At 46.8% G+C, this 26730-nt stretch overlaps 1 protein-coding gene across 13 annotated transcripts in view; it reads right to left on the reverse strand.

The window, feature by feature from the left end:
• RHOF (ras homolog family member F, filopodia associated) overlaps positions 1-26730 on the reverse strand; it is a 53165-nt gene that overhangs the window by 8089 nt on the left and 18346 nt on the right. For 10 of the 13 annotated variants that reach the window (XM_072600538.1, XM_072600539.1, XM_072600546.1 and 7 more), the window contains 2 exons: positions 18849-19052; positions 18149-18236 (listed from right to left, as the gene is read on the reverse strand). In XM_072600538.1, the coding sequence (XP_072456639.1) occupies positions 18149-18236; positions 18849-18998 (238 nt within the window). In that variant the 5' untranslated portion in view covers positions 18999-19052. Of the gene's footprint in view, positions 1-18148; positions 18237-18848; positions 19053-24211; positions 25839-26730 lie in introns of those variants that run through there. The other 3 variants (XR_011965382.1, XR_011965395.1, XR_011965390.1) reach the window with 1 other exon arrangement.

A 26730-nucleotide genomic window follows, 5' to 3' on the forward strand; every position in this document is an offset into this window, starting at 1 on the left:
GAACTTTAAAAGGAACAAAGGATCACTGGAGGGAGGGCATTCCAGGCATGAGGGACAGCCTTGGCAAAGGTGTGAAGATGGGAGATGGAATGTACCATGAGACAAATAGTGAGAAATGACTGCACTGTAAAGTGTGGTATGGAAGGTTGTGTTTAATAAAGCTGGAGATGGGGGTGGAGCTGGGTTGTTAAGGGCTTTACATTTTATGACACAGTCTCTAGACCTCTTGTCATCTAACCACTGTTCTCTAGACTTGTTCCATTTTATCAATGCCCTTCCTGAATTGTGGCACCCAGTTATGTGGACAGCATTTTAGTTGTGGGCTGACTAGGGCAGAGGACTATGGAGCTATCACTTCCCTCACTGTGGATACGCTGTCTCTCTTAATGTAATTTCTTTCTTTCTTTTCTTTTCCTTTCTTTCTTCCTTTCTCTTTTTTCTTTCTCATTCCCCCCCATTCTTTCCTTTGTTCTTTCCTTCTTTTCCCCCTTCTTTCCCTCATTCTTTCCCCTTTCTTTTTCCTTTTCTTTTTCCCTCTTTTTCTCCCCCATTCTTTCATTCTCTCATCTTTCTTCTTCTCTTTCTCTTTCTTTCTCCTTCACTTTCTTTCCCATTTTCTCTTTCTTTCTCCCATTCTTTCTTCATCTTCATTCTTTCCCTTTTCTTTTTCTCCTTTTCTCCCCTCATTCTTTTTCTTGCTTCATTCTTTCATCTTTCTTTTCCCCTTTCTTTCTCTCTCCTTCTCTCTCCCTTGTTCTTTTTCTCTTTCTCATCTTTTTCCCATTCTTTCTGTCTCTTCTTTCTTTCTCCTATTCTCTCTTTCCCCTTTTCTTTTCCCCATCTTTTCCTACTTTCTCCTCTTCCTCTCTCCTTTCTTTTCCTTTTCTTTTTCTCTCTTTCTCTTCTTTCTATTCATCCACCAACTTCTTATTAAGCACTTATTCTGTACCAGCTACATAGTACTGGCTGTCTGGGACTTGGTGGGCACATGTAGGAAGCAATGACAAGAAGGGAGGAACAGTGGCATCAGATGGGGCAGGGGGACTATCTTCATCCCTGCCTCTGAAACTTCACTCAAAGTGTGCCCTTGACCAGTCATTTCCCCTCTCTAGGCCTCAGTTCTCTTATCTGTAAAATGGAGGGAGGGGTTGGACTCTGACCTCTGAAGTTCCTCTGGCTCTAAATCTACCACCCTGACTCTCGTGTAATCAACTGTCTAAGACTAGAATTGGCAGAGCTGTTACTCTCTGCTTTGACAAAGGCAGCTTCCTCTCTGGAAGAGCCCTGGGTGGAGGATCCCAGGCCAGACCTAAAAGAAGAAATGTGTCAGTCACTGGGGATGCAAAGGCAGAGATGAACCAGACCCTGCCTTCCAGGAGCTTACATTTTACTTGAGATATATGACACATACCCAGATGAGTAAATAGAAGATATAACACCAGAGCGGGGGAAGACGGGGTGGGCTGACACCTGGGAGGAATCAGGGAGGGCAGCTTGGAAAAGGTAACATTTGAAGGGTGAACAGACCAAGGACACAGCCTGTGCAAAGGAGCAGTGGTGGGAGAGGTAATGTCACGCACAGGCAACAGTGTGGCCACAGGGTAAGTGAGAGGAAGTACCTGACAGGAAGTTTAAAAAGATGGATGAGAGGCAGGTCACAAAGGATTTTAAAGGCCAAACAGAGGAGTTTGTGTTATATCCTAGAGGTACTAGGGAACCACTAAAGATTCTAGAGGAAGGAAGTGACAAAAACAGACTTGTACTTTAGAACATCAGTTGGTCAGCTATGAAGAGCAAGGATAGGAGAAGTGAAAGCATGGAAGCAGGGAGACTAACCGGGGCCAATGGCAATAGCCTAGGAGAGAAGTAGTGAAGTCAGCCAAGATGGCAGCTGGGTTAATAAAGAGAAGATTATGGATATAGAAAGGACCCTCCCACACACTCTTCAGCTTCCTTTTGTGTTCTGTCTCCCTCTATGTGAACCTAAATATAGCACATTTAATTCATTTAATTAGATTTGGCCCAAAATTCATTTTAGTCTATCAAGGTCCTTTTGAACCCTGATTTTGTCATCAGGTATGTTAGCTATCAGGCTAGGTGGTGCCACAGAGGATAGAGTACCAGTCCTAGAGTTAGGAAAACCTGAATTCAAATATGGCCTCAGAAAATTATTCTCTGGGTAACCCTAGGTAAGTCATTTAACCCCATTTGCCTCAGTTTCCTCATCTGTAAAATGAGCTGAAGAAGGGAATGGCAAACCACTCCAGTATCTTTGCTGAGAAAACCCCAAATGGGGCCACAGAGTCAGACATGACTGAAAATGGCTGAATAACAAATGTTACCTATTATTCTCAACCTTGTGTCACCTGGAAATTTGATAAGAATGATTTGTTTCTACCTTTATCCAAGTAACTGATTAAGAGAAGTAAAGTAGGACATGGCCAAGGACAGATCTCTGGGTCACTCCACTAGACACATTAAGTCAACACTGATTCTAGTAATGACTACTCTTTTGGCCTAATGATTAGATCAGCTCCAAAATCACCCAATTGTCCTATCATTTAGGGAGTAATTCTAGCTTTTATATAGTGCCGAATATGTGCCTGCTAGGGCAGCAAGGGACACAGTGGAGTCAGGAAGACTAATCTTCATAAGATCAAATCTAGCCTCAGACACTTCCTAGCTGTGTGACCTTGGGCAAGTCAGTTAACCCTGTTTGCCTCAGTTTCCCCATCTGTAAAATGAGCTGGAGAAGGAAATAGCAAATCACTACAGTGTCTTTGCCAAGAAAACCCCCAATGGGGTCACAAAGAGTTGGACACAACTGAAAAAACTCAACAATGAACAACAACAAAATGTGTCCTGAGCTGTACTTTTAAAATATTATCTCATTTGATCCTCTCAACATCTACAGGGTGGGTATTATTATTCATATTTTACAGATAAAGAAACTGAGGCAAACAGAGTTATTAAGTGACTGGCCCAGGGTCACACAGCTAGTACGTGTCTGAGGCTGGATTTGAACTCAGGTTTTCCTGATTCCAGACCCAGAGCTCATTCTACTGTGCCACCGAGTCACGGTTAGTTCGTATCTCCCCATCTTGTCTACAAGGCAACAATAAGAGACTTCATGAATTGTTTCACTGAAACCTAGGAAAACTATTATCACTAGTCTACCCATGTTGTAGCATTCTCAAAAAAAGAAAGAAAGAAATGAGGTCAGTTTGGCACAACTTGCTCATCATGAAGCCACACCGACTCTGCGTTAACCACTTCCTTTTTTTAAGATGTTCACAAACCAGAAGCTGATAGCCCAAAGACGCACAGCTAATAAATGTCAGAATTTGAATTTGAATCAGGGCCACTTTGGACTCCAAGTCCAGGATTCTCTTTACTATATCACTGAGCTCTCTCTCTCTCCCCCCTCTTCCTTTCTCTCCCTCCCTCTCCCTCCCACCTTCTTCTTCTTCTCTCTCTCTCCCTCCAAGACCTCTGACTATTTCCAATGCGCTTCTCTCATTCATAATGATTTTTTTGAAGATGTAAAGTCCATGGCTCAACAATTGTAGAGTGATAGCTAACATTTATGTTGTGCTTAATATATGCCAGGTATTATCTAATTTGATCCTCACAAGTGTCCTGGAAGATAGATACTATTATTATCCCCATTTTACAGAGAGGGAAACATAAGCAAACAGGTTAAGAGTTGTTCAAGGTCACAGAGCAAATATCTGAGGTCAGATTTGAACTCATCTTCTTAACTCCAGGCCTAGTGCTCTACCCTCTGTGCTACCTAATACCCTGGGTTGGGATTCATTTGGACCTGGTGGCTTGAATTGATCAAGGACAGCTTAGTGTTTTCCTAAAATCTCCATGCTTCTTTTGGTTTTTAATGCCCTGTTAATCATTTTTGTTCCATCCTCCCTCATCTGAAAATTTCTCTCCTTGTCAGAGATCACAAAAGCAAAGGTGGAATTGAGTAGTTCATCCTTCTTTTGATCAATTGGGATTTCATTCTATAAAGCCTGAGGAAGAGATCTATTCAGTGAATGATCTAATTAGCACAGGAACTGACACACAGCAAGTACTTAATCTGTATGTATGTATGTGGATATATACATATATGTATATACACATACATAACGCTACATCACTTTTTTACCTGTTTTGTTTTAAATAAGATGCATCCTTCCCTAACCATACTGTTGTCATGACTCCCATCCCACTCCCAGCCTGCCTCCTTGTATCGATACCTTATTTGCTTTGTTCATTGGTCAGAGTTTCATATTTCCACATAGATACCTGAGGTCAGGAGTCCACTAACTTTTTGGACACTGTCTCCCAGGCATCACTGGTCCTCTTTACTGTTATATCCTGCTGTCTGCATCGCTCCTGCTCCTCTCGGTGCTTTTTGCTTCGGCAGCCATATATTGGTGATTCCCTCCCTCCTCCCTCCTGCCCTTTTCAGTTCAATTCAACAAACATTATTTAATTTAACTTTTTCCATTTAAACTCCTTTTGATTGGAACTTCAAGGCTCTAAACAAATAGTCATTCCAGTGCTTATGAGGTGCCTTCCATGCCTGGGCATGAGCAGCACACCAGTCCTATTTTTAAAGCCATGGACCAAAAAAATCTAAATCTGACTATCAAATACCACTTTCTTTCCTTCCTTTTTTCTTTCTTCTTTCCTTCCCTCCCTCCCTTTTTTCTTCTCTCCACCCCTCCCTCTTTCTCTCCCTCCCTTCCTCCCTCTCTCCTTCCTTTCTTTCTTCCTTCTTTCCTTCCTTCCCTCCTTCTCTCCCTCCCTCCCTCCTTCCTTCCTTCCTTCCTCCCCTGCCTCCCACCCTCTCTTCCTTTCCCCCTTCCCTCCCTCCCTCCTTCTCCTATACATCTTGAGACAGCTTCCCTTACAGAATTTTAACTATGGGAACTAACTACAGTTTCACTGAACTCAATTAATAACTTTTAAAAACCTTTCCTCTGTGCTGTATTATATCCTAAGCACTAGAAAGACAAAGGAAAGCAAGGAGCAGCTTTATAATATGCTCTCCCCAAACATAGCCTGCACCTCCACCTCTAGCTGCTTCCCTGGCTCCTCTAGATTGAGGTGCTGCTTTAGTAATTCACTGTTCCCATCCCAAAGTCTCCTTTCTTTTTGTATCCCCAGGGCCCAGCAAACAGTAAGTGTCTTAAAAAATGTTTATTCCCTATGGTTGACTGAATTCTGCTCCTCCCTTTTTTGGGGGGTGGGAGGAGCCATCTAGACCTGTGACTTTCTCAATGTAGAGAACTCCTGGTGTGGAAACACTCTCTAGCATTTCAGATCTCCAATGGTTCTGCCACTGACGGTCTTAGAGAATGCCAAGAGTACTCAGAGGTTCAGTGACTCACCCAGGGTCACCCAGCCAACATGAGTCAGAGTTGGGACTTGAACCCAGGTCTTCTTGCCTCAGGCTCTCTATCCACCATTCCATGCTGTCTCTCACACCTTTCTATTCTGAAGCCCCTACCTTTAACTCAAAGAAGAGATAAAAATATCAACTTTTTCCTGCCTAGGACATCATCCTTCCTACCAGTGCATCTTTGGTTCCTTCAGGAAGTGTCATTTGGCCCCGGGTGAGTCACTCACTCCTGTGGGTGGTGCACATCATTAGTCTGATGGGTCTTGGCAAGCTTTCCATCACACCCAGGTACATGTCCTGGAACGACAACTAATTCCCCCCTTGCTTGTGTCCAGTGAACAAACAGCCCCCTCTTATCTCTCAGCAAGGAGCCTCCAATCACCAGCAGCAGCAACCCTTTCTCCAACCCTTGCCAACCCTTTCATGGTTTCCCCCGGGGAGGGAAACCAACATGCTCATTGTTTGCCCCTGGTTGCTACTTGGTACTGGCAGGAACATAAACATAATCCACTGGTCACCTTGTCCATCACACCTGCTGGAAGGGAGTGCCTTAGGCCTCTGCTGTTCTTGTGGACAGATCTGCTGGCTCATTCTCAGAAAGAAAGAAGGGACAGAGGAAGAGAGGCAGGAAAGAAGGAAGGGAGGGAGGGAAGGAGAGACAAAAGAAGAAAGGGAGGAAAGGAGGAGAGAAGGGAGGGAAGAGGGAGGAAGGAAGGAAGGAAAAAAGAGGAAGGAAGGGAGGGAGAAGGAGGAAAGGTGGGAGGGAGGAAGGGAGGAATAAATAGAGGAAGAGAAGGAGGGAGGGAGAGAGGAAGGAAGGAAAGGAGGAAAGGAGGAGGGAAGGAAAAAGGGAGGAAGGAAGGAAGAAAAGGAGGGAAGGAGGGAGGGAATAAGGGAGGAATGGAGAGAGGGAGAAAGAGAGGAAGAAAGGGAGGAAAGAAGGAGAGAAGAGAAAGAAGAGGAAGGAAGGAAGGGCAAAAAGAGGAAAGAAGAAAAGGAGGAAGGAAGGAAGAAAGGAGGAAGGAAGAGCTCTGCTGTGGCAAAATGCTGGCTGGCAGTGATTGGTTGTCCTCTCTTAAGGAGATGCCAGCTAGTTCTTCAACCTCCTTTGAATAGCAATTAGCAAGTTCTTGCCAACTCCTGATGCCCCATGCTGTGCCTCACTGCCCTCCATGGGAAGGTTTCAAGCGGCAATGACTGTCCACACTTTACTGACTTAATTGATTTAGATCTTTTCCACTCTTACTTGGCCACAATTCAGAGAAGGGAACAAGGGTTCCTTAAGTGCCTTCTATGTGCCAGGCACTGTGCTAAGGGCTTTTACCTTCTTTAATCCTCACAACAGCCCTGAGAGATTGGTAGTATGATTAGGTACACTTTACAGATCAGGAAACTGAGGCTGAGAGAGGTTAAGAAATTTGCCCAGGGTCACAGGGCTAGTAAGTAACTGAGGCTGGATTCAAACTCAGGTCTCCCAGACCTGAGTTCAGTGTTGAATCTGCTGAATTCCCTGGCAGCCTGGGGTTTACATCTCATCCAGCCAAGGTATCTGTGCAACCCTGGACAAATTGCTTAACCTTCTGGAGTGGTGGTTAAAAATAGCACCTGTACCCCCAAGTTGTTGTGGCTATGGATGGAGATTCAAAATATAAACTTCGCAAAGTTTAAAGCCCTGTAGAAATCTGAGTTATTATTATTAGTACAGGTGAAGAAAATGGAGGCCCAGAGAGGGTAAGCAACTTGCCCAAGGCTACACAGGGAATTCATGATGGAACCCAGGTCCAGGTTCCCACCCTTCCCCCTCTCCCATGATTGTGAGGAGACTAGACCTGTTCACTCCTCTCTCCCCACTATCCCACCTGTCTTCCTATTTCAGGGGCAAGAATCAGGGTCTCCCACCATCCTTCTCCCCTCTCCCAATTTGGATCTTGAGGGAAAGTCTCAGTATCTAAAGGGGACTGGAGCCGCCAACATTCCTAAGGAGCATCGTCACCTGGTCCTGGCCAGGCCTGGAAGGTCTGACTGGAGGCAAGAATCCTTAGAGATTTTTCTGGAGTCTACCAAGACTCCCAGTCACTTCAGCAGCCTCAGGAGGAGGAAGAAAAGGACCCTTGGTTTCAGCTCTGCCCCAGCTTAAACCCAGATGGAAGAGATTACAAGGGTCCTGGCTCTCCCTGGGACCACCCCTCCCTCCCTTCCTGGTCTCCTGCCAGGCCCCTAGCATAACTCTGAGGTGACTAATACCCTACAACTCTGCCTGGATGAACAGAAGCACCCAGGAGTAGACTCCAGGAACCATATGTTCTGGGAAGGAGGAAGTGCCGTGGGACCTAGTCACCTGGAGACCCTGAGTTTATTCTACTCTCCTCTCCTCATTCCACTGCCCTGAGAGATGGAGTGATGGGGTTCCCTGGCCTAGTCTCCCTGAGATTGGGGGAATCTAGAATCGAGGCCTGATAACCCTCTTGTTCCCCTTTCCCAAGACTCCCAGGCTTCTGTTCAAAGGCCCAAGCCCCCATTCTAGCCTGAACAGGAGCTGTAGCCCTTCCTGGTGAGTCCCCCTGGCCCCAGAGAATAAAAGACTATTTAGAACGAATCCCAGAGCAACAGACTCCAGCTGGAAGGGATGCTAGAGATGGCTCTCTCATCCTCCCACTTACCCAGACTGGAAATGATCAGCTGTCAAGTCCCATTTCACAGCAGCTCCCAAATCCCTTCCTCTCCACCCACAAGGCTCCCATCTTCTGCATCTTTCATAGAGACTCTGACAATGGCCTCCTGACTGTTCTGCCTGTCTCCAGTCTCTTGAGATTCCAATTCGTCCTCTGTATCTCCACCAAAATAGTGTGAGACACAGATTCTGATGTCACTATGCTGCTCAAAAAACTTCCATGGCTCCCTATTACCTCCAGCATTACATTCAAACTCCTTAACCTGACCTATGAGGCATGTTTCACTCTGCCTCGAATTTATTTTCCTAGTCCTGCTTCATATTCAAACTTGCAATTTCTAACCCAGTTTCTATTGACCGCCCACCACACTCCTGATGCCTCCAGGCCCACCTGCCCTCACTCAGAGCTCCCTGACCTCCTCCCTCGCTTCCCCAACCCCAACATACCATTTCCTACCTCCACAATTTTGCGCAGGTCTTTCTGACAAGGACTCCCTCTATCTCTACCTGTTAAAATCTTTCTCTTCTTTCAAAGCCTAGCTTGGGTATCACCTTATCCAACCACCTTCCCTGGCTCTCCCACTCCCATCAGCAGAGAATTCTGTCCTTTTTCAAATTTTCTCATAATGTTCTGTCTGGATTTTTCAGGATGGCAGAAGGACCTGGGTTCAGATCTTGCCTCAGCCATTATGTGACTCTGGGCAAGCCATTTAATCTCTGCCTACCTCAATTTTCTCATCTGCAAATTCAGGAGAGCACTTATGCTCCCTGCCTCATGAGATGCAGCATGGTTCCATGGAAAGTCAACTAGTCATTATTAAGCACCTACTATATGCTAAGCAATGGGCTAAGGGCTCTGAACTGGGAGTTACACAAGATTTGCGTTTGAATCCTATCTCTGAGAGATACTAGTCATGTGACCTTGAGTAAGTCACTTCGAAAGCTCCTTTTTCAGTAAAACCAGGGAGTTAAGACTAAATGAGGTCTAAGGTCCCTTCTAGGTCTGGGATCCTGTGAAACAAGCATTTATTATACACCTGCTAAATGTCAGGCGCCATGCCGATGGCTTTATAAATATCACTCTTGTTTTGCAAACCTTGAAGTCCCATATTAATGACATATAAATGCCTTCATTACAGTCATCCTGCCAAAAAACTCCACATGGTCAAGGTTTTCATTTATGTATTTCTAGTACTGAGTAAGCAGTAGGTGCTCACTGAGTGTGTAACCCCCTCCTCTAGAGACTGTCAGCCATCAGAAGGTTTTCTGAGCTCTAGTTAGCATTTGGACATCCATTGGCCTTCCCCTCGGTCGCTCAATGTTTGTTGAATGACTAGGATAAGCACTCTACTCTTAGATTATTGGTTACAAATAAATGAAGAATATCCAACTCTCTCACTTGACAGTTTCAGAAACTGTAGCCCAGTGAGGGGAAACAACTCCCCAAGATCACACAGGGAAAAGCCAAGACTCATGCCCCCCAGATCTCCCCAGGTCAAACACAGAGTTTTTTCCAGCGCAACTCTCCTGACTCTCCCAGGCCCCTCAGTGCCTCTCCTCTTCACCCCCACTCCCCGGTTTCCTGTTAACAGCAGAAAAACTTGACTGCAAGGCCTGTGGTTCGCTTCAAGAAGGGAGTTTGCAACACACTTCTAAGAGGAGCTAAGCTATCTGCAGGTCAGGGCTGGGGGAGGCCTTTCTCAGCCAGTGGGGACCTGAAGTGCTTATTTCAGAGAAGTCCTTTCAGACTGGGTCTACTCCAGCTTGAAATGCCCCCTTGTGCCTTTCCAGCTCATTCCATCATCCTATCCTGATCCCCCAGCTATGCACTTTCACCAAGGTCTTGAACTCCGCAGTGTTTCTGCTACTGGGCAGGAGAGGGTTCATATGACCCTTTATTATACAGATGAAGAAACTGAGGTCTGGGATGGGGGGAGGAGACTTGCCCAAAGTCCAAAGTCCCACAGCCAGTTGAGTGACTCAAGGGAGAGAGGAACTCCAATCCTCAAGAATGCCAAACAGGGGCTCTCTCCAGTCCCCTGAGCTGTGGCATGATGTGAGGAGAGGCCCTGGCCAGAAAGAGGGGCAGAAGAGGAAGAGAAGGAGGGTGAGTGCATTGCCCCTGAGATGAGGCCCCTCTTCACCCCAAGTCCCCAGAGTGCCCACTTCCCTCACTTCTCTCTCTTGAGTCAGCTGGCTGGGGGGTGGGGAAGATGAAATTATTTTCCTCAAGGATGATTTCTTTCCCTGAATTCCACTCAGTTCCAACACCAATGGAGGGAAGGTGACCTTGACCTTGGGGGAAGCAAGGGAGGACGTCAGGGAGCTCTGAGTGAGGGCAGGTGGGCCTGGAGGCATCAGGAGTGTGGTGGGGGGTCAATAGAAAAGAAGAACTCACTTTCACTTGCTTCTCTGTTCCCACCCACCTTCATTTCCTCCCCAGAAGGGAAGAGGTCTTGGAAAACCCCAGCCCTGCCTGAATCACTTAGAGGTCTCCCCCTCCCAGGTCTCACTTCTCCTTCGAAGCTTTCACAAATGCTCAGCCCCAGGTGTGGGGGCTCTGCTACGCCCAACCACTCCCTGGCTCTGCCCTATCTCTTTGCCCCTTTGTTGCTGCTGTCTGACATGATCCCATTTGGGGGTTTCTTGGCAAAGACACTGGAATGGTTGGCCATTTCCATCTCCAGCTCATTTTACAGATGAGGAAACTGAGGCAAACAAGGTGAGGTGACTTGTCTAGGGTCATACAGCTAGTGAGTGTCTGAGGCTGGATTTGAGCTCACGAAGATGAGTCTTCCTGATCCACACCCAGTGCTCTATCCACTGAACCACCCAGCTGCTCTTTGCCCCTCAATGGCTCCTAATTTGGCTCATTCTTTCTGTGGTTACGGTGGCACACTATTTATTATGGGGGGGGCAGGCTAGCAGGATGCATCTTATAGATAATTCCAATTTGTCGGCAACATCAAACGCCTCATGGTTTTGGGCAAGTCTAACATCAGTTAATTTCTTTACCTTGGGCTGGATCAGCTTGTTGACATCTGTCGACATATCATGCCCCTCCTCTACAGGCTGCTTAATTTGACCAGTGTGGGCCTGCTCTCACACTGAAAGCCAGCATGGTGGTACCCTTGATCTTCTTCATGTCAAACTCAATGGTTGGGGAAACTTGATGATGGTGGTGTGATCAAGACCTTTCCTCCAAGGGGCATTTGGGCAGTCTAGGAAACATACCTTGGGTTGCCCAAGGGGGAGGGATATTCAGATGTGACCCACCATTAGAATGTGCACTCCTGGAGGGCAGACACTTTGTTTTGACTCTCTTTGTATTGCCAATGCTTAGGACCGGGCTGGGTACATAGTAGGTGCTTAATAAATACTTCTGACATTATGACTTCTGTTCAGCTGGTTTCATCCTGTCCAATTCATCACAACCCCATGGGCCATATCACACCAATACCATCCATGGGGTTTTCTTGACAAGATATTACAGTGGTTTGTCTTTTCCTTCTCTAGTAGATGAAGGCAAAAAAGTGATGTGACTCACCCAAGGTCACACAGCCAAGAAGTGTCTGAAGCTGGATTTGAACTCAGGTCTTCTTGACTCCAGGCCTGACACCGTATCCACTGAGCCACCTATTTGCCTCCTGACTGATGTTGTAGTGAGGCTCAGAGGAGAGCATGTATGAAAAGCACTGTCAACCTCAAACCAACATATGAATTTCCACTATGGTTACTTTGGGTGGCTCTGACTTGGGTACCAAATTTTTCACTGTACCCACCCAGTCTGGCATGTTCTAAACACTGTAGAGGAGACCAAGTTCCAGCCTCTGACATCTCCCAACTCCACCCCCCCAAAACCTCCTTCCCTCCCCCCCCCAAGGAAGCTTCTGACTTTACCACAATTTCCTGCCTGTGGGTGTTTCAGAGACAAGGCGGGGAGGGTGGGTTGAGTTGCTAAGGTGATCTCACTACAAAGCCCCCAGCCTCTACCCCCTCCCTACCCCTCCCAGGCCTTGGGGTTTGAGGTCTTCGTTCCTCCATCTAGCCACCTCTGAGAGCCCCCACTGGGTTTCTGACATGCCACGTCCTGGCATTTTCTCTAAATTTCCCACAGTTCTAAGTAAGAGTACTCAAAGGAGGTGGGGCAGCCAAAAGGCCTCTTCCCTCCCTCCCCTGTCCCCCACCCAGGTCACACCCAACTGAAATGCTACCGATTGAATGAGACAGCCCCATAGGTGGACTAGGTAAGAGACACATGAAATACCTGAATTCACACACCTTAGCTTTACTGCTTACTAGCTCTATAGCTCTTAGGCAAATCTGGTCTGGGTCTCAGTGTCCTCATCTGTAAAATATGGCAGGTGATTAGACAAGATTGCTGAGGTCCCCTCCATCGCTGGAGCTGCAATACTAAAGCTTCTGTGGACCTCATTTTCCCCTCCCCCGGGGTTGGAATTATTGGGAGTTCTTGCCCAAGGATCCACAGGACTCTAAGGGTTCTTAGGATACATTAAATTCATTCATTCTCTTGGATGGGAAAAAAAAATGACATCTTTGTTTATTTTTACTCATCTTGAACTGAAATGTAGCATTTCTTTCAATGATTTTTTTAAAACGCCCATTAAGAATCTTCACCTGACTGCAACGGGGTCCAGGACTCAGAAAAGGTTGAGAACCTCTGTGATTGGCAAACCCCTTTCCCCACTATCGTTCTGGGAGCTTCTAGAAAGCCTCTTCTTCTGGGCCAGGGGTGGGGAACCTGGGGCCTCCAGACTCTCTAGGTCCTTAAATGTGACGCTTTGGTCCTCAAAGGTTGCACTTGATCTACCCTGATCTACATTCTAGTACCATCTCTGACACAGTAGACAAACATGTCCTTTTGAAGGGATAGCAAGGTAGTGCAGTATATAGAGGGCTAGACCTGGAGTCAAGAAGATCCAAGTACAAATTCAGCCTGAGACACTTATTAGCTGTGGGACCCCTGGGCAAGTCACTTCATCTCTGCTTGCCTCAAGTTTTTTCAACTGTAAAATGGGAATGATAACAGCGCCTCTTTCCCAGGGTGCTTAGCAGGGTACTTCGCACATAGTAAGGGCTATAGAAATGTTAACCATTACTATCATTATTATTGGCAGCTAGGGGATGCCACAGTGGATACAGAGACAGGCCTGGAGTCAGGAAGACCTGAGTTCAAATGCAGTCTCAGACACTAGCTAGGTGACCCTGGGCAAGTCACTTAACCCTGTTTGCCTCAGTTTCCTCATCTGTAAAATGAGCTGGAGAAGGAAATGGCAAACCAGTCCAATATCTCTGCCAACAGAACACCAATGGAGGTCCCAGAGACTCAGACACAACTGAGAAATGACTGAACAACAAATTATTAACCTACAGCTACTCCTGACATAGTGGACTAGCATCCTTTTTGAGACAGCCAGGTAGTGCAGTGGAGAGCGCACTTTGCCTGCAATCCAAAAGATTTGAATTCAGATGCATGCTCACTTATTAGCTGTGGGACCCTGGGCAAATCACTTCACCTCTGTCTGCCTCAGTTTTCTCAACTATAAAGTGGGAAAAATCATATCTATCTTCCAGGGTTGTTGTGAAGAGCAAATGAAAAAATATTTGTAAAGCACTTAGCATGGTATCTGGCACATAGTAGGTGCTTAATAATATTTTACCCTTCCTTTCTATCTGCCCTGTCAGCCCAGACCCTCCATTCATCTTCTCCTGACCAACGTCTTGCTCTGGGCATCAGTTTGTATTCTGTATAATCTACTCATTAATAGATAACCACAAATGGGTCAGTGTCTCTTACCTCTCCAATCACATTAGGATCTGGGAGAGGTAGTATCTCTATCCAGGAAGCTGGGTGGCTCAGTGGATAGAGCTCTGGGCCTGGAGTGAGGAAGTTCAAATGTAGCTGTTTGACCTTGGGCAAGTCACTTAACTCTGTTTGCTTTAATCCATTGGAGAAAGAAATGGTATCTTTGCCAAGAAAACCTCCTGGTCAGCTTCGCTGTGCTATGGCCCATGGGGTCATGAAGAGTTGGACAGGACTGAACAACAATTATATTGTCGGACCAGAGACTTCCTTAAGGATGTTCCATTAAAGCTGGAACCCGCGTTATCCCTATTAGACGTTTGGACACCAACAGCAGAGATGAATAAGTACTTTTTCATTTCTTCATTCTGACATTTATCAGACCTGATCGGGAACTCTACAGTGCTGATGTCCTGACAGCCCTCTTCCCTCTGTGATGGTTCCCAAGGAGACTGTATCCCCAACCCTTAAGGCCCAGAACCTTGTCCCAACAGGAACCAATGGAAAAACCATTTGATCTTGGCTATATCTATAAAGTAAGACTAATAAACCCTACTCCTCTCCCTAACACCGAGGAAGGAGAAACCAAGAGAAGTCTATAATCACCATCTTTCTAAATGCCTCCTGGGTCTTCTCTGTGTCAAAGGATCATAGATCCTTGTAGATGTATGCACCCATGGATCTATAGCTGAAGGGGCCTCAAGCCTCTAGTCCAACCCCTTCATTTTACAGATAAGGAAAGTGTGACCCAGAGAGGTTAAGTCACTTGCCTAAGGTCACACAGCCTAGAAAAGGTCTGAGTCAGGATTCAGGACCCAGATCTTGCAACTCCAAATTTGGTGCTCTTTCGACTGTATCACCCTGTCTTCTAGTTCCCTCATCCCTGCCAAGGGAGGAAGTCTTCCTCATCTTTGGTAGAATGTAAGTTCTCCAAGCAGGACATTTCATCTCATTTTTGCCTTTGAGCCCCAGAGTCACACACAATCCCTCTCACATGGATGGAATCTCAAAGGGGTGTCTGGGCAGCTGCCATAATATGAACTGGCAGTGAAACTTGGAGGTAGGGCCCAGGTCCCTATATGTACATGGGGAGCTCATAGGGATCCCTGTCTCTTGTCTGAGAAGGTCCTAAAGGCTAAGGGGTCATCAGCCAAGGTTGGAGCTTTAGGCACCTACAGGCATCTTCATGAGCTTAGCTCTATCTCAGCATGGAGAAAGCTTGAATAGGATATGTAAATTTATGCAAAGCCATGAGGGCTTTTCTAAAATCAAGAGTATGACAACATAAATTTCCTCTCCTCTAGCTACCCTAAAACCATCGTGAACTATAAAGGTCTCTCCATTTAGCAGTGTCACCCTGGACAAGTCACTTCCCTGTTTCAAGACTCATTTAAAAATGATGGTCCTTGACTAGGTGATCTCCAAACAGTATATCTGCTGCTTAGGGTTCTTGTGAAGAAAACATTCGCAAATGTGAAAGTATCTATGTGTGAAATATTATTCTAGCCCCAATATGTTCTGAACCAAAGTCCCTCCCATTTCTGACATTCTGTGGCATAAAGTCCCTTCACCGTCTGACATTCCATGTTCTAAGGACCCTAGCTTCAACACCTGAGGGATGCTATTGTCTGACATTCTATGGTATAAAGTCCTTTTCCCTTCTGACATTCTTTGTTCTAAGGACCCCTCATATTCCATGTTCTAAGGTCCCTCCTATCTTTGCACTATTCTCTTGACTCTGAATCCTATATTATCTTATATCTAATCCTATATAATCCCTCCAGCCCTAATATTCTGATGCTTTAAGATTCTTTGGAATGGCCCCAAACACTCCCAAGTGTGGCCCAAACCAGATTGAAATATAATTGGGAAGTAATAAAATAAACAAAAATGTGATAAAACATAGATAATATTAATATGTGGTTTTCTACTATTAATATATGTTCAATATGTAGCCTTCAGGGATTATTATGCATAGTTTATTGGTCTCCATTTCTACTAGAGTTTGAGACCACTGATCTAAGACACTTTCCAACTTGGGATGTATGTATGGTCTAGATACATTTGCAGCTTTGGCATTCTATGTTCTATGTGCCCTCCCTGCTCTGACATTCTCTCAATCTATGACACGGGCCACCACACCCCACCTCCATCTCCTTCCATGTCACCCCAGTCCCACTGTCTGGACTTGGAATGAAACTACATACAGACCTTTGTTGTGTAAAACGTGGGTTTTGGGCTCAGTGATCTCAAAGGTTCCTTTCAGTTCTGAATCTGTTTCTGTAGCCTAGGGCGGGAGGGGCGCTAGCAGAGGGCGAAGAGTTCTAGACACTTATTTTGATCCCAGTGAAAACCAGCCCAGATCTTTCTGTCTAAATGATCAAAGCAAGGATCAACACCGGTGGTAGGGCCCTCAGCTCAGGAGCCATAACTGGGCTCAGCCTTAGCTAAGACGCCATACCTTCCTGGGTGGATAAGTTTGGCCCAGTCTTGTGGGGAAAGTACCAAAGCCCTCAGCGGTCAGAGTGTGGAATCCACCCTTCAGAGATCCTTAAAGACAGGAGGCGATCTCATTTTTGTATTTATAACCCTAGCACCTAGCACACACGGCCCGGCACATAGTAGGTGTTCCATAAATGTTTACTGACTGATGGATTGATTCCTCCAACTAGAGGAATCTTTTGGAAAACACCAAAGGAGAATGTCAGAGCCTAACTTTTGGGGTAGCTAGATGGTGCAGTGGATAGAGCACTAGGCCTGTAGTCCAGAAGACCTGAGTTCCAATTCAGCCTCAAACACATATACTAAGTGTATGACCCTGGGCAAGTCACTTGATCATAGTCTGCTTCTGTTTCCCCAACAGAACAGAGACTGTAACAGCATCTGCCTCACAGGGTTGTCCTGAGGCTCTATATAAATGCTTATCCTCTTCTGCTTCTCTGCTAGGTCCTTTCTTTAACATCATTTGCATAAATCTGCATAGTTATGAATCTAGCTGGTCATCATGTATTTCAGACCTTGTGATCTCTCTTACCTAACATTTCTAAATCTCCTTCCTTCCTTCTGCAACTCCCATTTGGCTTCAAGGAAAATAGTTTGCTCTTGGAGAATGGGAATTGATTTGGAAGTTGGGACACCTGGGTTCTCAGCCCTGACACTAGTTCACAAAGGAAGCTGGTTAGGGTTAGAGCATCAGCCAGGAGTCAGGAAGATTGCTCTTCCTGAGTTCAAATCCAGCCTCAGGCACTTACTAGCTGTGTGACCCTGGGCAAGTCACTTCACCCTGTTTGCCTCAGTTTCCTCATCCGTAAAATGTGCTGAGGAGGGCAATAGCAAACCATTGCCGTATCTTTGCCAAAAAAAGACCCCGAAAGGGATCACGGAAGAGTTAGGCGCAAGTGAAAATTACAGAACAACAATTAAGTGACTACGTGATCATGACAAGTCCTTTCTGTGCATCAGTTTTCTCAGCTGTAAAAGGATCAAAGTGGACCAGATGATCTCTCAAAGATCCCTGAGCTCCAGATTCTGTGATCCTAGAAGCGCCACCTTCTCCTTAATAGTTCAAGCATTATGTGGTACTCCTTCTATGGGCAGAGATGGCCACCCCTTAGTAATTGTGAATGGTACTAGACCTGACAAATTGGTTGCCATCTTGCCTGAGAGAGGCTGAGCCTCTCCCAATTGAGTTTGGAGGGTCTAGGCCTCAAATCCTTCTTAGCTTACTAGGTTCTCCTAGAGCAGGGGTTCTTAATGGACTCCCAGGGGATAGATGTGGGATGGAGGGTATCTGTAAACCTGAATGGGGGAATGGTGACATTTTTCTTTTCATTAACCTCTAACTGAAATAAGAATTTCCTTCAGTCATTTAAAAACATTATACTGAGGGGTCCATAGGCATCATCTAATTAGCCAGAAAGGCCCATGACCCCCAAAATGCCAAGAAGTTCTGGACTAGCCTTTATACACTCCTTGCACCCCCAGAGGCACTCCCACAATGTATCAAGTCATCAGTATAGTTTAAGGCTAAATACATGGAAAGTTCGTCATTAATAATAATTGCTAATTATCAACTAATGACTGCTTTATTATTAATTATTATCACTAATAATAGCATCCTGGCCTTCTTTAGCTTGCTCTACCCCTGCTGGGAAAGGATGTGCCGCAAGGCTGGGAGTGAGTGCCTGGTCAAGAGATACCCTGGGGCTTCCCCCTCCCCGCTGGGAAGTCCCCAGGGAAGCCCACTCACCAGCAGTATCGTAGAGGTTCAGGATCACCTCCTTGCTGCCCAGGGTCACACTGGTGGTGTACTTTTCGAAGACCGAAGGGGCGTAGTGCTGGGGGAGGGGGAGGACGAGACATCAGGGGAGTGGCCAGGTTGGGGAAGTCGGAGACCCCAGCTCCAGAAGGTCGAACCCCGGCAGGGTGCCTGGGGACTGGGGCATGCTTTCCCGAGAGTTGTCAAGGGCTCACATCTCTCCCCTTCCCTGGATGGCCTGGGGGAGGACTTCCTCCTAACCCCACTACAGAGTTCCACTGGGAGGGGAGCTAGGCTGAGGGAAGCGGAACCCCCAAACCTGGGGAAGAAGAGAAAGCCGGGCCCATACATCCCATCCCATGCGCCTTTCATGGACGTGTCCGCAAGGGAACGACCCCCTGTCTACTTCGGAAGTGAGCCAGGGCATGGGGGTAGGGGCCAAGAGAGGGAGGACCTGGGGCTGCCAGCCCAGTTACCCTCCCCGAGATGGCCCATCCTGGAGCCTGGGTCCCTTCCCCGCATCTCCCGCAGGGAAATTCCGAGCGCCTCGGCCCCTGGTAGCAGGACGCCCAGCTCCCAGTTGGCACGGACTGGGAGCAGAGACAGACTCGAAGCTAAGGAATGGGCCGGCGTGGCCCTCCCCCTCAGCCCCCACCCCAGTCTCCCCATCAGCCCCCACTCCGGCCCTCACCTCGGGGAAGGCCCCCTGGCTGTAAACCATCAGCAACGAGGTCTTCCCGCAGCCGCCGTCCCCAACGATCACGATCTTCAGCTCCTTTTTGCCGGGGGCCTGGGGCGGCGTTGGGGCCGCCGCCGGGGTTGGGGGTGCGGGGTCTGCCATGGACCGCCGCCGCCTGGGCCCAGGGCGCGCGGGCTGAGAACTGAGGCGGCCCGGCTGGCCAAACCAAGGAGAGAGGCAAGTGTAGGCGCCTGTTGGGAGGGGGCAGGGACGGGGGGAGGCGGAGCCCCAAGCTCCAGCCCCGCCCCTCGCAAACCGGACCCACGCGCCTCTTCCCCTCCAACCCAGCACACTCCCCAGCCTCAGTTTCCCTAAGGTCACGAATAGTGCAGGGTCGACTCCGCCTTTGGGGGAAGAGAAAGGGGCGGGACTCCTCCGACGGGTTCGAGACCGTGGCTTCACGGATCTCCCCAGAAGTTGTTAATGTGGTCGCCCTTCCCAACGGGAAACTGAGGCTGTAGAAAGTATAGGAAGGGGCTTGGCTAAGCACAATTTTGTCAACAGCCCAGCGTCACGTCTCCACCCCCACATCCAGTCTCTGACTGGAGCTCATTTGATTATCTTTTCTTTTATCTTATTATCTCATTTCTTTTCTGTGTCCCCTCCCTCCCTTTCTCTTGGAGTGGAGGAAGAGAGGGCTGGCTCCCTTATCTGACTGGGCTCGCCAACAACCAGGACTGCCTGGGATTCCCCCACTTGACAGAGCTCCCCTAAGATGGACTGCATCTTCTGTCAGGTTTACGTTTCACGTAGGATGGGTACACACCATCATACTGGGGTCTCCCCCATCAGCCCATGGTTCCCCAAACCCCAGCGTCTCTGTCTTTCAAGCCTCAAAGGTCAGAGGGAGCCAAGTCCTCAGCTCAGAGAAGCAGGTCCTTCATCTCTCCTGTAAGTTTTGTCCCCCAAATCAGGGGTCTTTCCATCCAGCTCCCAGCCTCTGCCCAAGAAGTAGTGTTGGTGTAGTGGAAGGAAGGGTGGGTTTGGAGTTGGGGGATTCAAGTTCTGCCAATCACAACCGGCATGACCTTGGACAAGTCACCTAAACTCGTTGTTTCAGTTTCCTCACCTGTAAAGGAAGAAGTCTGAACTCCATTGCCAAGAGAAGTGCTTCTGGAGGCCCCTTTCGATCCTAAATCTCTGATCCCAAGTCTCCCATTTTTAGAATGAGATGCTCCCCTAGGGGCTGCTTGTGCCTTGGGAATCAGGCTAGGGCCAATGCATCTTCTCTGGTTGCCATAGTGCCTGTTCCAAGTCCTTCTGATCAGATACTCCATTGTATTTATTCACCAGTTTATTGAAATTCAGAGCAAACAGACCTGGACCTGACATCCACCTCCGCCTCTTGCTTTTTGGCCAGAACTGTTTCTGAGGGTCCCTATATCTTTCTCCCCTCCCCTCACATTTTTCAGCATCACCTCCTTGAAGTCTGGAATATCGTGGGAGGCTGACACCCACATTGGGATACTCATGCTGCTTTGGGAGATTAGAACTATATAGAATGCCAGGGCTGGAAGGGCCCTTGGGATGCAGAATGTCACAGCTGGAAAGGCCTTATAATAGAGAATGTCACAGCTGGGAGGGACCTTAGAGCACAGAATGTGAGAAAAGGAAGGGGGGTGCACTAGAGCACACAATGTCAGGCTTGGGCGGGACCTTGGAGCACAGAATATGAGAGCTGGGAGGGGCCCCCTCATTTTATAGATGGAGCGAAGTAAGCAGGCCAAGAAAAGGAACTGAGCAAATATTAGAACCCATTTCTAACTGTTCATTGCGTTTGATTAGGTGGAGTGGTGGATAGGATGCTGACTGTGCTTGGAATCAGGAAGATCTGAGTTAAAATCCAGTCTCAGGTACTTACTAGCTATGTAACCCTATTCAAGTCATTTCACTGTTGTCTGCCTCAGTTTCCTCAACTGTAAACTGGAAATAATACCACCTCCCTCCTAGGCAGGATAAAATGAGATAAGACTCTGAGAACAGTGTTTGGCACATAGTAGGTGCTTGCTAAATGATTCTTTTTCTTCTCCCACCAATCTAGGCTGTTTATCTAGCAGGGTTGTGCAACCTGGCTACCGTATGGCTAGGGGTATGACTCAAATCCTAGGGGTAGATGGTTCAAATTCAGGTAGCTCTAATCAGCACAACACTTTTAATAGTTGTGACCACAGGGCACAACCTCAACATGGCATGCTTTCCAAATCTGTTGACTCACCAGGATATCAATCAATTCATCAATCAACAAACATTTTTTTTGAGTGGCTACTATGTGCTAAGGTGGCTAAATGGAACAGTGGATAGAGTTGGGAGGACCTAAGTTCAAATCAGGCATCAAACACTTATTAGCTATGTGATCCTGGTGAAGTTACTTAAACCCTGTTTGCCTCAGTTTCTTCATCTGTAAAATGAGCTGGAGAAGGAAGTGGCAAACTGCTGCAGTATCTGTCAAGAAAACCTCAAATGGGATCATGGAGATTTGGATACAACTGAAAAACAACAAAGGAATATAAGAGGTGGAGGAGAAAGTTCATTTCAGGAATCAGACAACCCATACTAAAGGTGGCGCTATAGGAGATTGAATGTTGTGTGTGAGGAACAGTAAGGCCAGTCTACCCATACTAGTGTGCATCAAAGGAAGTAATGAACAACCAAAAAGTGACATTGGAGCCAAGCAGAGGAATGTGTAACTGAACCTAGGAGCAATGGGACCATTTGAGTTTAACGAGCAACAGTGACGTGGTCAGACTGTGCTTCAGGAATATTACATTAGCAACCGTATGGAGCATGGATTGGACAGGGGAAGATAGTTAACATTTATACCACTTCAGGTGTGCAAGGAGCTTTCCAAACATTATTTCATTTGATCCTCACAACAATCCTGGGAGGCAGGTGTTATTATTCTCATTTTTCAGATGAGGAAACTGAGGCAGGCAGAGGTCAAATGAATTTGCCCAAGGTCACATGGCTATTAAGTATCTCAGGCTGGATTTGAACTCAGGTATGCCTTTCAGATCCAATACTCTACCCACTGCACCACCTAAAGGCAAGGAGACAAACTGGGAGGCTGTTGTAATAGTCCAGTAAGAAGAAATGGGGACCTGAGTAGGGTGGTGGCAAGTCACAGATTTAGCTGGAAAGGACACTAAAGATCACCTCGTCATTTCACAGATGAACAAGCTCTGTGCTGTATGTTAGGGATAGGAATACAATCACAAGGAAATCTCTGCCCTCAACTAGCTTATATTCAAATGCAGGAAACAGATCATAATGGAGACTGACAGACAGAATGGAGTTTGTTGTTCAGTCCTGTCTTCATGAATCCCATTTGGAGTTTTCCTGGCAAAAATGTTGGAGTGGTTTGCCATGTCCTTCTCCAGCTCATTTTCCAGATGAGGAAACTGAGGCAAACAGGGTGAAGTGACTTGCTCAGGATCACACAGCTAGTGAGTGTCTGGAGGCTAGATTTGATGTTTTCTTAGCAAAGATACTGTAGTGCTCTGCCATTTCCTTCTCCAGCTCATTTTACAGAAAAGGGAACTAAGGCAAGCAGAGTGAAGTGACTTGCCCAGGATCACACATCTAGTAAGTGTCTAAGGTCAGATTTGAACTTGTGAAGATGCGGCTCTATGCACTATGGTGCCACCTAGCTGTCCAGCATGGAGTTATCATCTGGGAAATCAGATTTGGTAAGTGGAAACATTAGACTGTTCATTGATGCACCATCAGAGTTGGTGAGTGGAACCGTCAATCTGTTCATTGATGCACCACCCCCTCCCCAGAGACTGTGGTACTATCGATTTGAGTATAGTTTCTCAATGCATTTAGTGGAGGAGAGCAGGGCAGGTAGGGGAACCTAACACTGTGTCTGCATGAAGGTTCTATGATCCCAGAGAGGGAGGAGCCTGGTCTCCGTTGAGGAAGCAGCACCACAGTGGGGAAATTACTTGCCCAAGATCATTGGATTTTCCCTACAGATAGGAAAGGCAAATAGTCCAAACTATCTTGATACTGCAAAGTAAACACAGGCCTATAAGGAGAGCCTGTGACTGAGAACCAAAGGGGTTGGGTTTCCTCTTCTGAAAGAGGTTGGACCTTTCAGTCATGTCTCACTGTTCGTGACCACATGTGGGTTTTTTTTGGCAAATACGCTGGAATACTTTGCCCTTTCCTTCTTCAGATCATTTGACAGATAAGGAAACTGAGGCAAACAGGGTTAAGTGACTTGTCCAGCAAGGCCTGATTTGAATTCAGAAAGATGAGTCTATCCCCTGTGCAGATACACTGTTTTTAGTGGAGTACTCTGCCTGGGCACCTGTCATGTGGCCCATGCTATCTTCTCCCCCTTGTGGACGGTCCTCAGTTCCTTGGGGTTCCTCCCTGGTTACATACTGTGACCTGTTCATGCCCACAAAGTACCCTCCACTGCCTTCAGGGGATTCCCCACTTAGAGTTAAAATCACCACTCAAATGGACCCGTAGGGAACCTGAGACTTGGGGAGGCTGCCTTGCTCTGTGTCGACTGCTCTGTCTTCCGTCCCAGGGCTCCTGGGGAAGGTCCTGCCCCAGGTAGGCCATCTCTGTGAGGGAGGTGGGCACCTGTGTGCCCCCCAGCCAGCTCCACCCCAAGTGGATTTCCTAGGCCCATAGTCTTTGTGCTCGAGACAAGGCTTCCTTTCTTCGGCTGCATTAAGGAACTGGCTGGCATCACTCCATCCGACAGCAGGTTCTGCCTGCCTCCTGCCCAGGGACAGGAAATTTCTCCACCTTGAGTCCTCTTGGGGGTGCCGTCTTTTCTGGGTGAACTGGCCCCAGTTTCCTTTGCATCATCTCCTCCCCTCTCAGACACCAGAGTCAAGGGTATTGGGGCATGATTAGGTAAAGAGCTAGGAGGGGCCTAGAATAGAGAATGTCAGAGATGGGAGGGACCTTAGAACAGAAAATGTCAGGGATGGGAGGGGCCTTAGAACAGAGAATGTCAGGGATGGGAGGGACCTTAGAACACAGAATGTCAGGGATGGGAGGGACCTCAGAACAGGGAATGTCAGGGATGGGAGTTCATGCAGTCCAGCCTGCCCTTTGCACTGTTACCACTACCGCCCAACACACTGTTCCAAGCACACACAGGTTACATTCCCCTGGTCGATCTTACCCAGTCCTCACAAAGCCCTGAAGAGGCTGGTCCTCCCCTCATCACCCCTGCTGCTACAGCACTACATAGCTCATACAGAGCACTAGACCCACAATCAATCTGCAACTGGGCAGACATGACTATTTCCACTTCACACATGGGGAAACTGAGGCTCTGAGAAGGAAAGTGACTTTTTATGCATCTATTTTATTTTTTCAAATGTTTATTAGCCTCATTTCCAAATCAATCCTTTTCCTCACCTCTCCAAGAGTGCTATTAGCCACAAGAATTCTTAACCTGGGATCTGAGAGCTTGAATGGGGGAAAAAAAATTATTTTTTTCAAAGTCATTAGCTTCCTTTATAATCTTGCATATTTCATTTTGTATTCTGAGAAGGTGCCGTCCACAGGCCTCACCCACCTGCCAAAGGGGTCCAGGCCCCCCAAAAGTTTAAGCTTTGATTAGAATTAACTTGACCAAGGTCAAGCAGGTCAAAAATAAACTTCTTCTCCAAGAGCCCTCTAAATACTTGTTAGACAGTCATCATATCTCTTCCCAAGCCTTCTCTTTTTCAGGCTATAGAGCCCTACTTCCATTCAAACTGAGCTTCAGGCCTTCCTTTGATGTCCTCTAGTTTGTGAATGTCCACCAGGGAAAGGATCATTCTTCCCATGTCCAGCACAGTGTTTGGCACACAGCACTTAATACTTACTTGATGATCTGATGCTCTGGGTGATCAGATTAATGGGAGCTGGTTGGGAGCTAAACCTGAGAGGCTCGTGTTTGGTCCTATGGCAGCCCGAGGGACCAGGACTGTAAGAAGATCTTGATCAGAAACTGTGCTGACATCTGTCACCTACATAACCTGCACAAATCACCTCCCAATTCTGGGCCTTTGTGTAAATTTGGGATGGGATAAAAGTTGGAAAAGTGAAAAGTCCCTTCTAATAGTAGTAGCTGGAATTTAGAAAGTGTTTTAAGATTTGCAGAACTTTACTTATGTGAGAAGCAGCAAGGAAACTCAATGGATAGTGCTAGGCCTAGAGTCAGGACAACTTGAGTTCAAATCTCACCTCAGACACTTCTTAGCTGTGTGACCCTGGGCAAGTCACTTCACTCTGTTTGCCTCAGTTTCCTCATCCATAAAATGAAGTGGAGAAGGAAATGGCAAACCTCTCTAGTACCTTGGTCAAGAAAACCCCAAATTAGATGACTCAGCAACAAAAATTACTCTCTCAATTTCCAAAACTAGCAGGATCCATCTGGAGACTTCGGCTGATCTTAGGGTGAAGATACTGGTGGCCCACCTCACTCCAGTGGCACTATCAATTATACAGTTGCTCTCCCAGACCTCTAAATCAAGGCATCTCATAATCTAAGGGGTATTACGCAGAGGCTGGGCTGAGTTCGGATTGGCTTGGAGTCAGGAAAACTGGTTCTGTCAATCGAGAAGCATTTAGTAAATCAACAGTCACTTATTACGCTCTTATTATGTGCACTGTGTTAAACACTGGATACAAAGAAAGGCAAAAGACTGTCCCTGCCCTCCAAGAACTCTCAGTCTGATGGGGAAGTTCTGTTGTTTTTTCTTCATGCCCCATTCTTCGTGACCCCATTCGGGTTTTCTTGGCTATCAGAGTGAGTTACCATTTTATTCTCCAGCTCATTTTTACAGATGTGGAAACTGAGGCAAACAGGGTTAATATTTCCCCAGGGTCGCATAGCTAGCAAGTATCTGAAGTCCCATTTGAAATGAGGAAAACAAGTCTTCCTGACTTCAGGCCAGGCTCTCTGTGCACCATGGCTCCACCTAGCTGCCATAATGGGAGAGACAATATGTAAATAAAGATGTTCACACTAAATACATCCAGAGGGAAGGAGATTTTAGAAGTCAATGAGAAACATTCTTATAGGAAGTGAGATTTGAACCAAGTCTCAGAGTGAAGCCAGAGGGAAGTTAAGAAGGAAGCCAGGAAAAGAAAGCACTTACTATGTGCCAGTCACTGTGGATGCAAAGACAAAAATGAAAAGTCTCTACCCTGTTTTTACCTCTTGCGTGACCCTGGGCAAGTCTTTGTGGCCTAAGTTTCTATATAAATGAGATGGAAATGGATGGGAAGGTACCTTGTAAACCCTCAGCTCCCACAGGAACAGGAGCGACCCAAAATGCAGTTCCACACCTACAAAGCTCACACCAGTCTTGTAAGGTCAGACCCAAGCAGTCCCAATTTGAAGATTGGAAAACTGAGGTCCAAAGGAAGCATCAGATTGTAGGTATGGTTCAGTGGAAAGAATGTTGGATCTGGAGCTGGAGGGAATCCCATTTTGTAGATTGGAAAACTGAAGTCCAAAGAAGGAAGTAAAAGGTTGTATGCATGATTCAGTGGCAAGAATGCTGGATCCCAGCTATGTCACTCCACTATCTGTGTGTCTCAGCCTCTGTGGACCTGTTTCTTTATAATAAGAGTTGGGAAGCAGCTTGCCTCAGTGGAAATGTTTTGGATTTAGAGTCAGGAGACTTGACCTTGAACCCTGGGTGGATCTTACATTACTTATTATGACTTTAGCCAAGTCACTTATCTTGTGCTTCAGTTTTGTGCATGGAAAGGGTTGTCCTAGCTGTCCTCTGAAGTTCCTTCCACCTCCAGAGTTGTCTGTTTCCTCCTTTGTAAAAGAAGGGGGTTCAATTGGACAACTTGTGAGGTC

The sequence above is a fragment of the Notamacropus eugenii genome, chromosome 4, assembly GCF_028372415.1.
Source record: "Notamacropus eugenii isolate mMacEug1 chromosome 4, mMacEug1.pri_v2, whole genome shotgun sequence".
Taxonomy (NCBI): Eukaryota; Metazoa; Chordata; class Mammalia; order Diprotodontia; family Macropodidae; genus Notamacropus; species Notamacropus eugenii.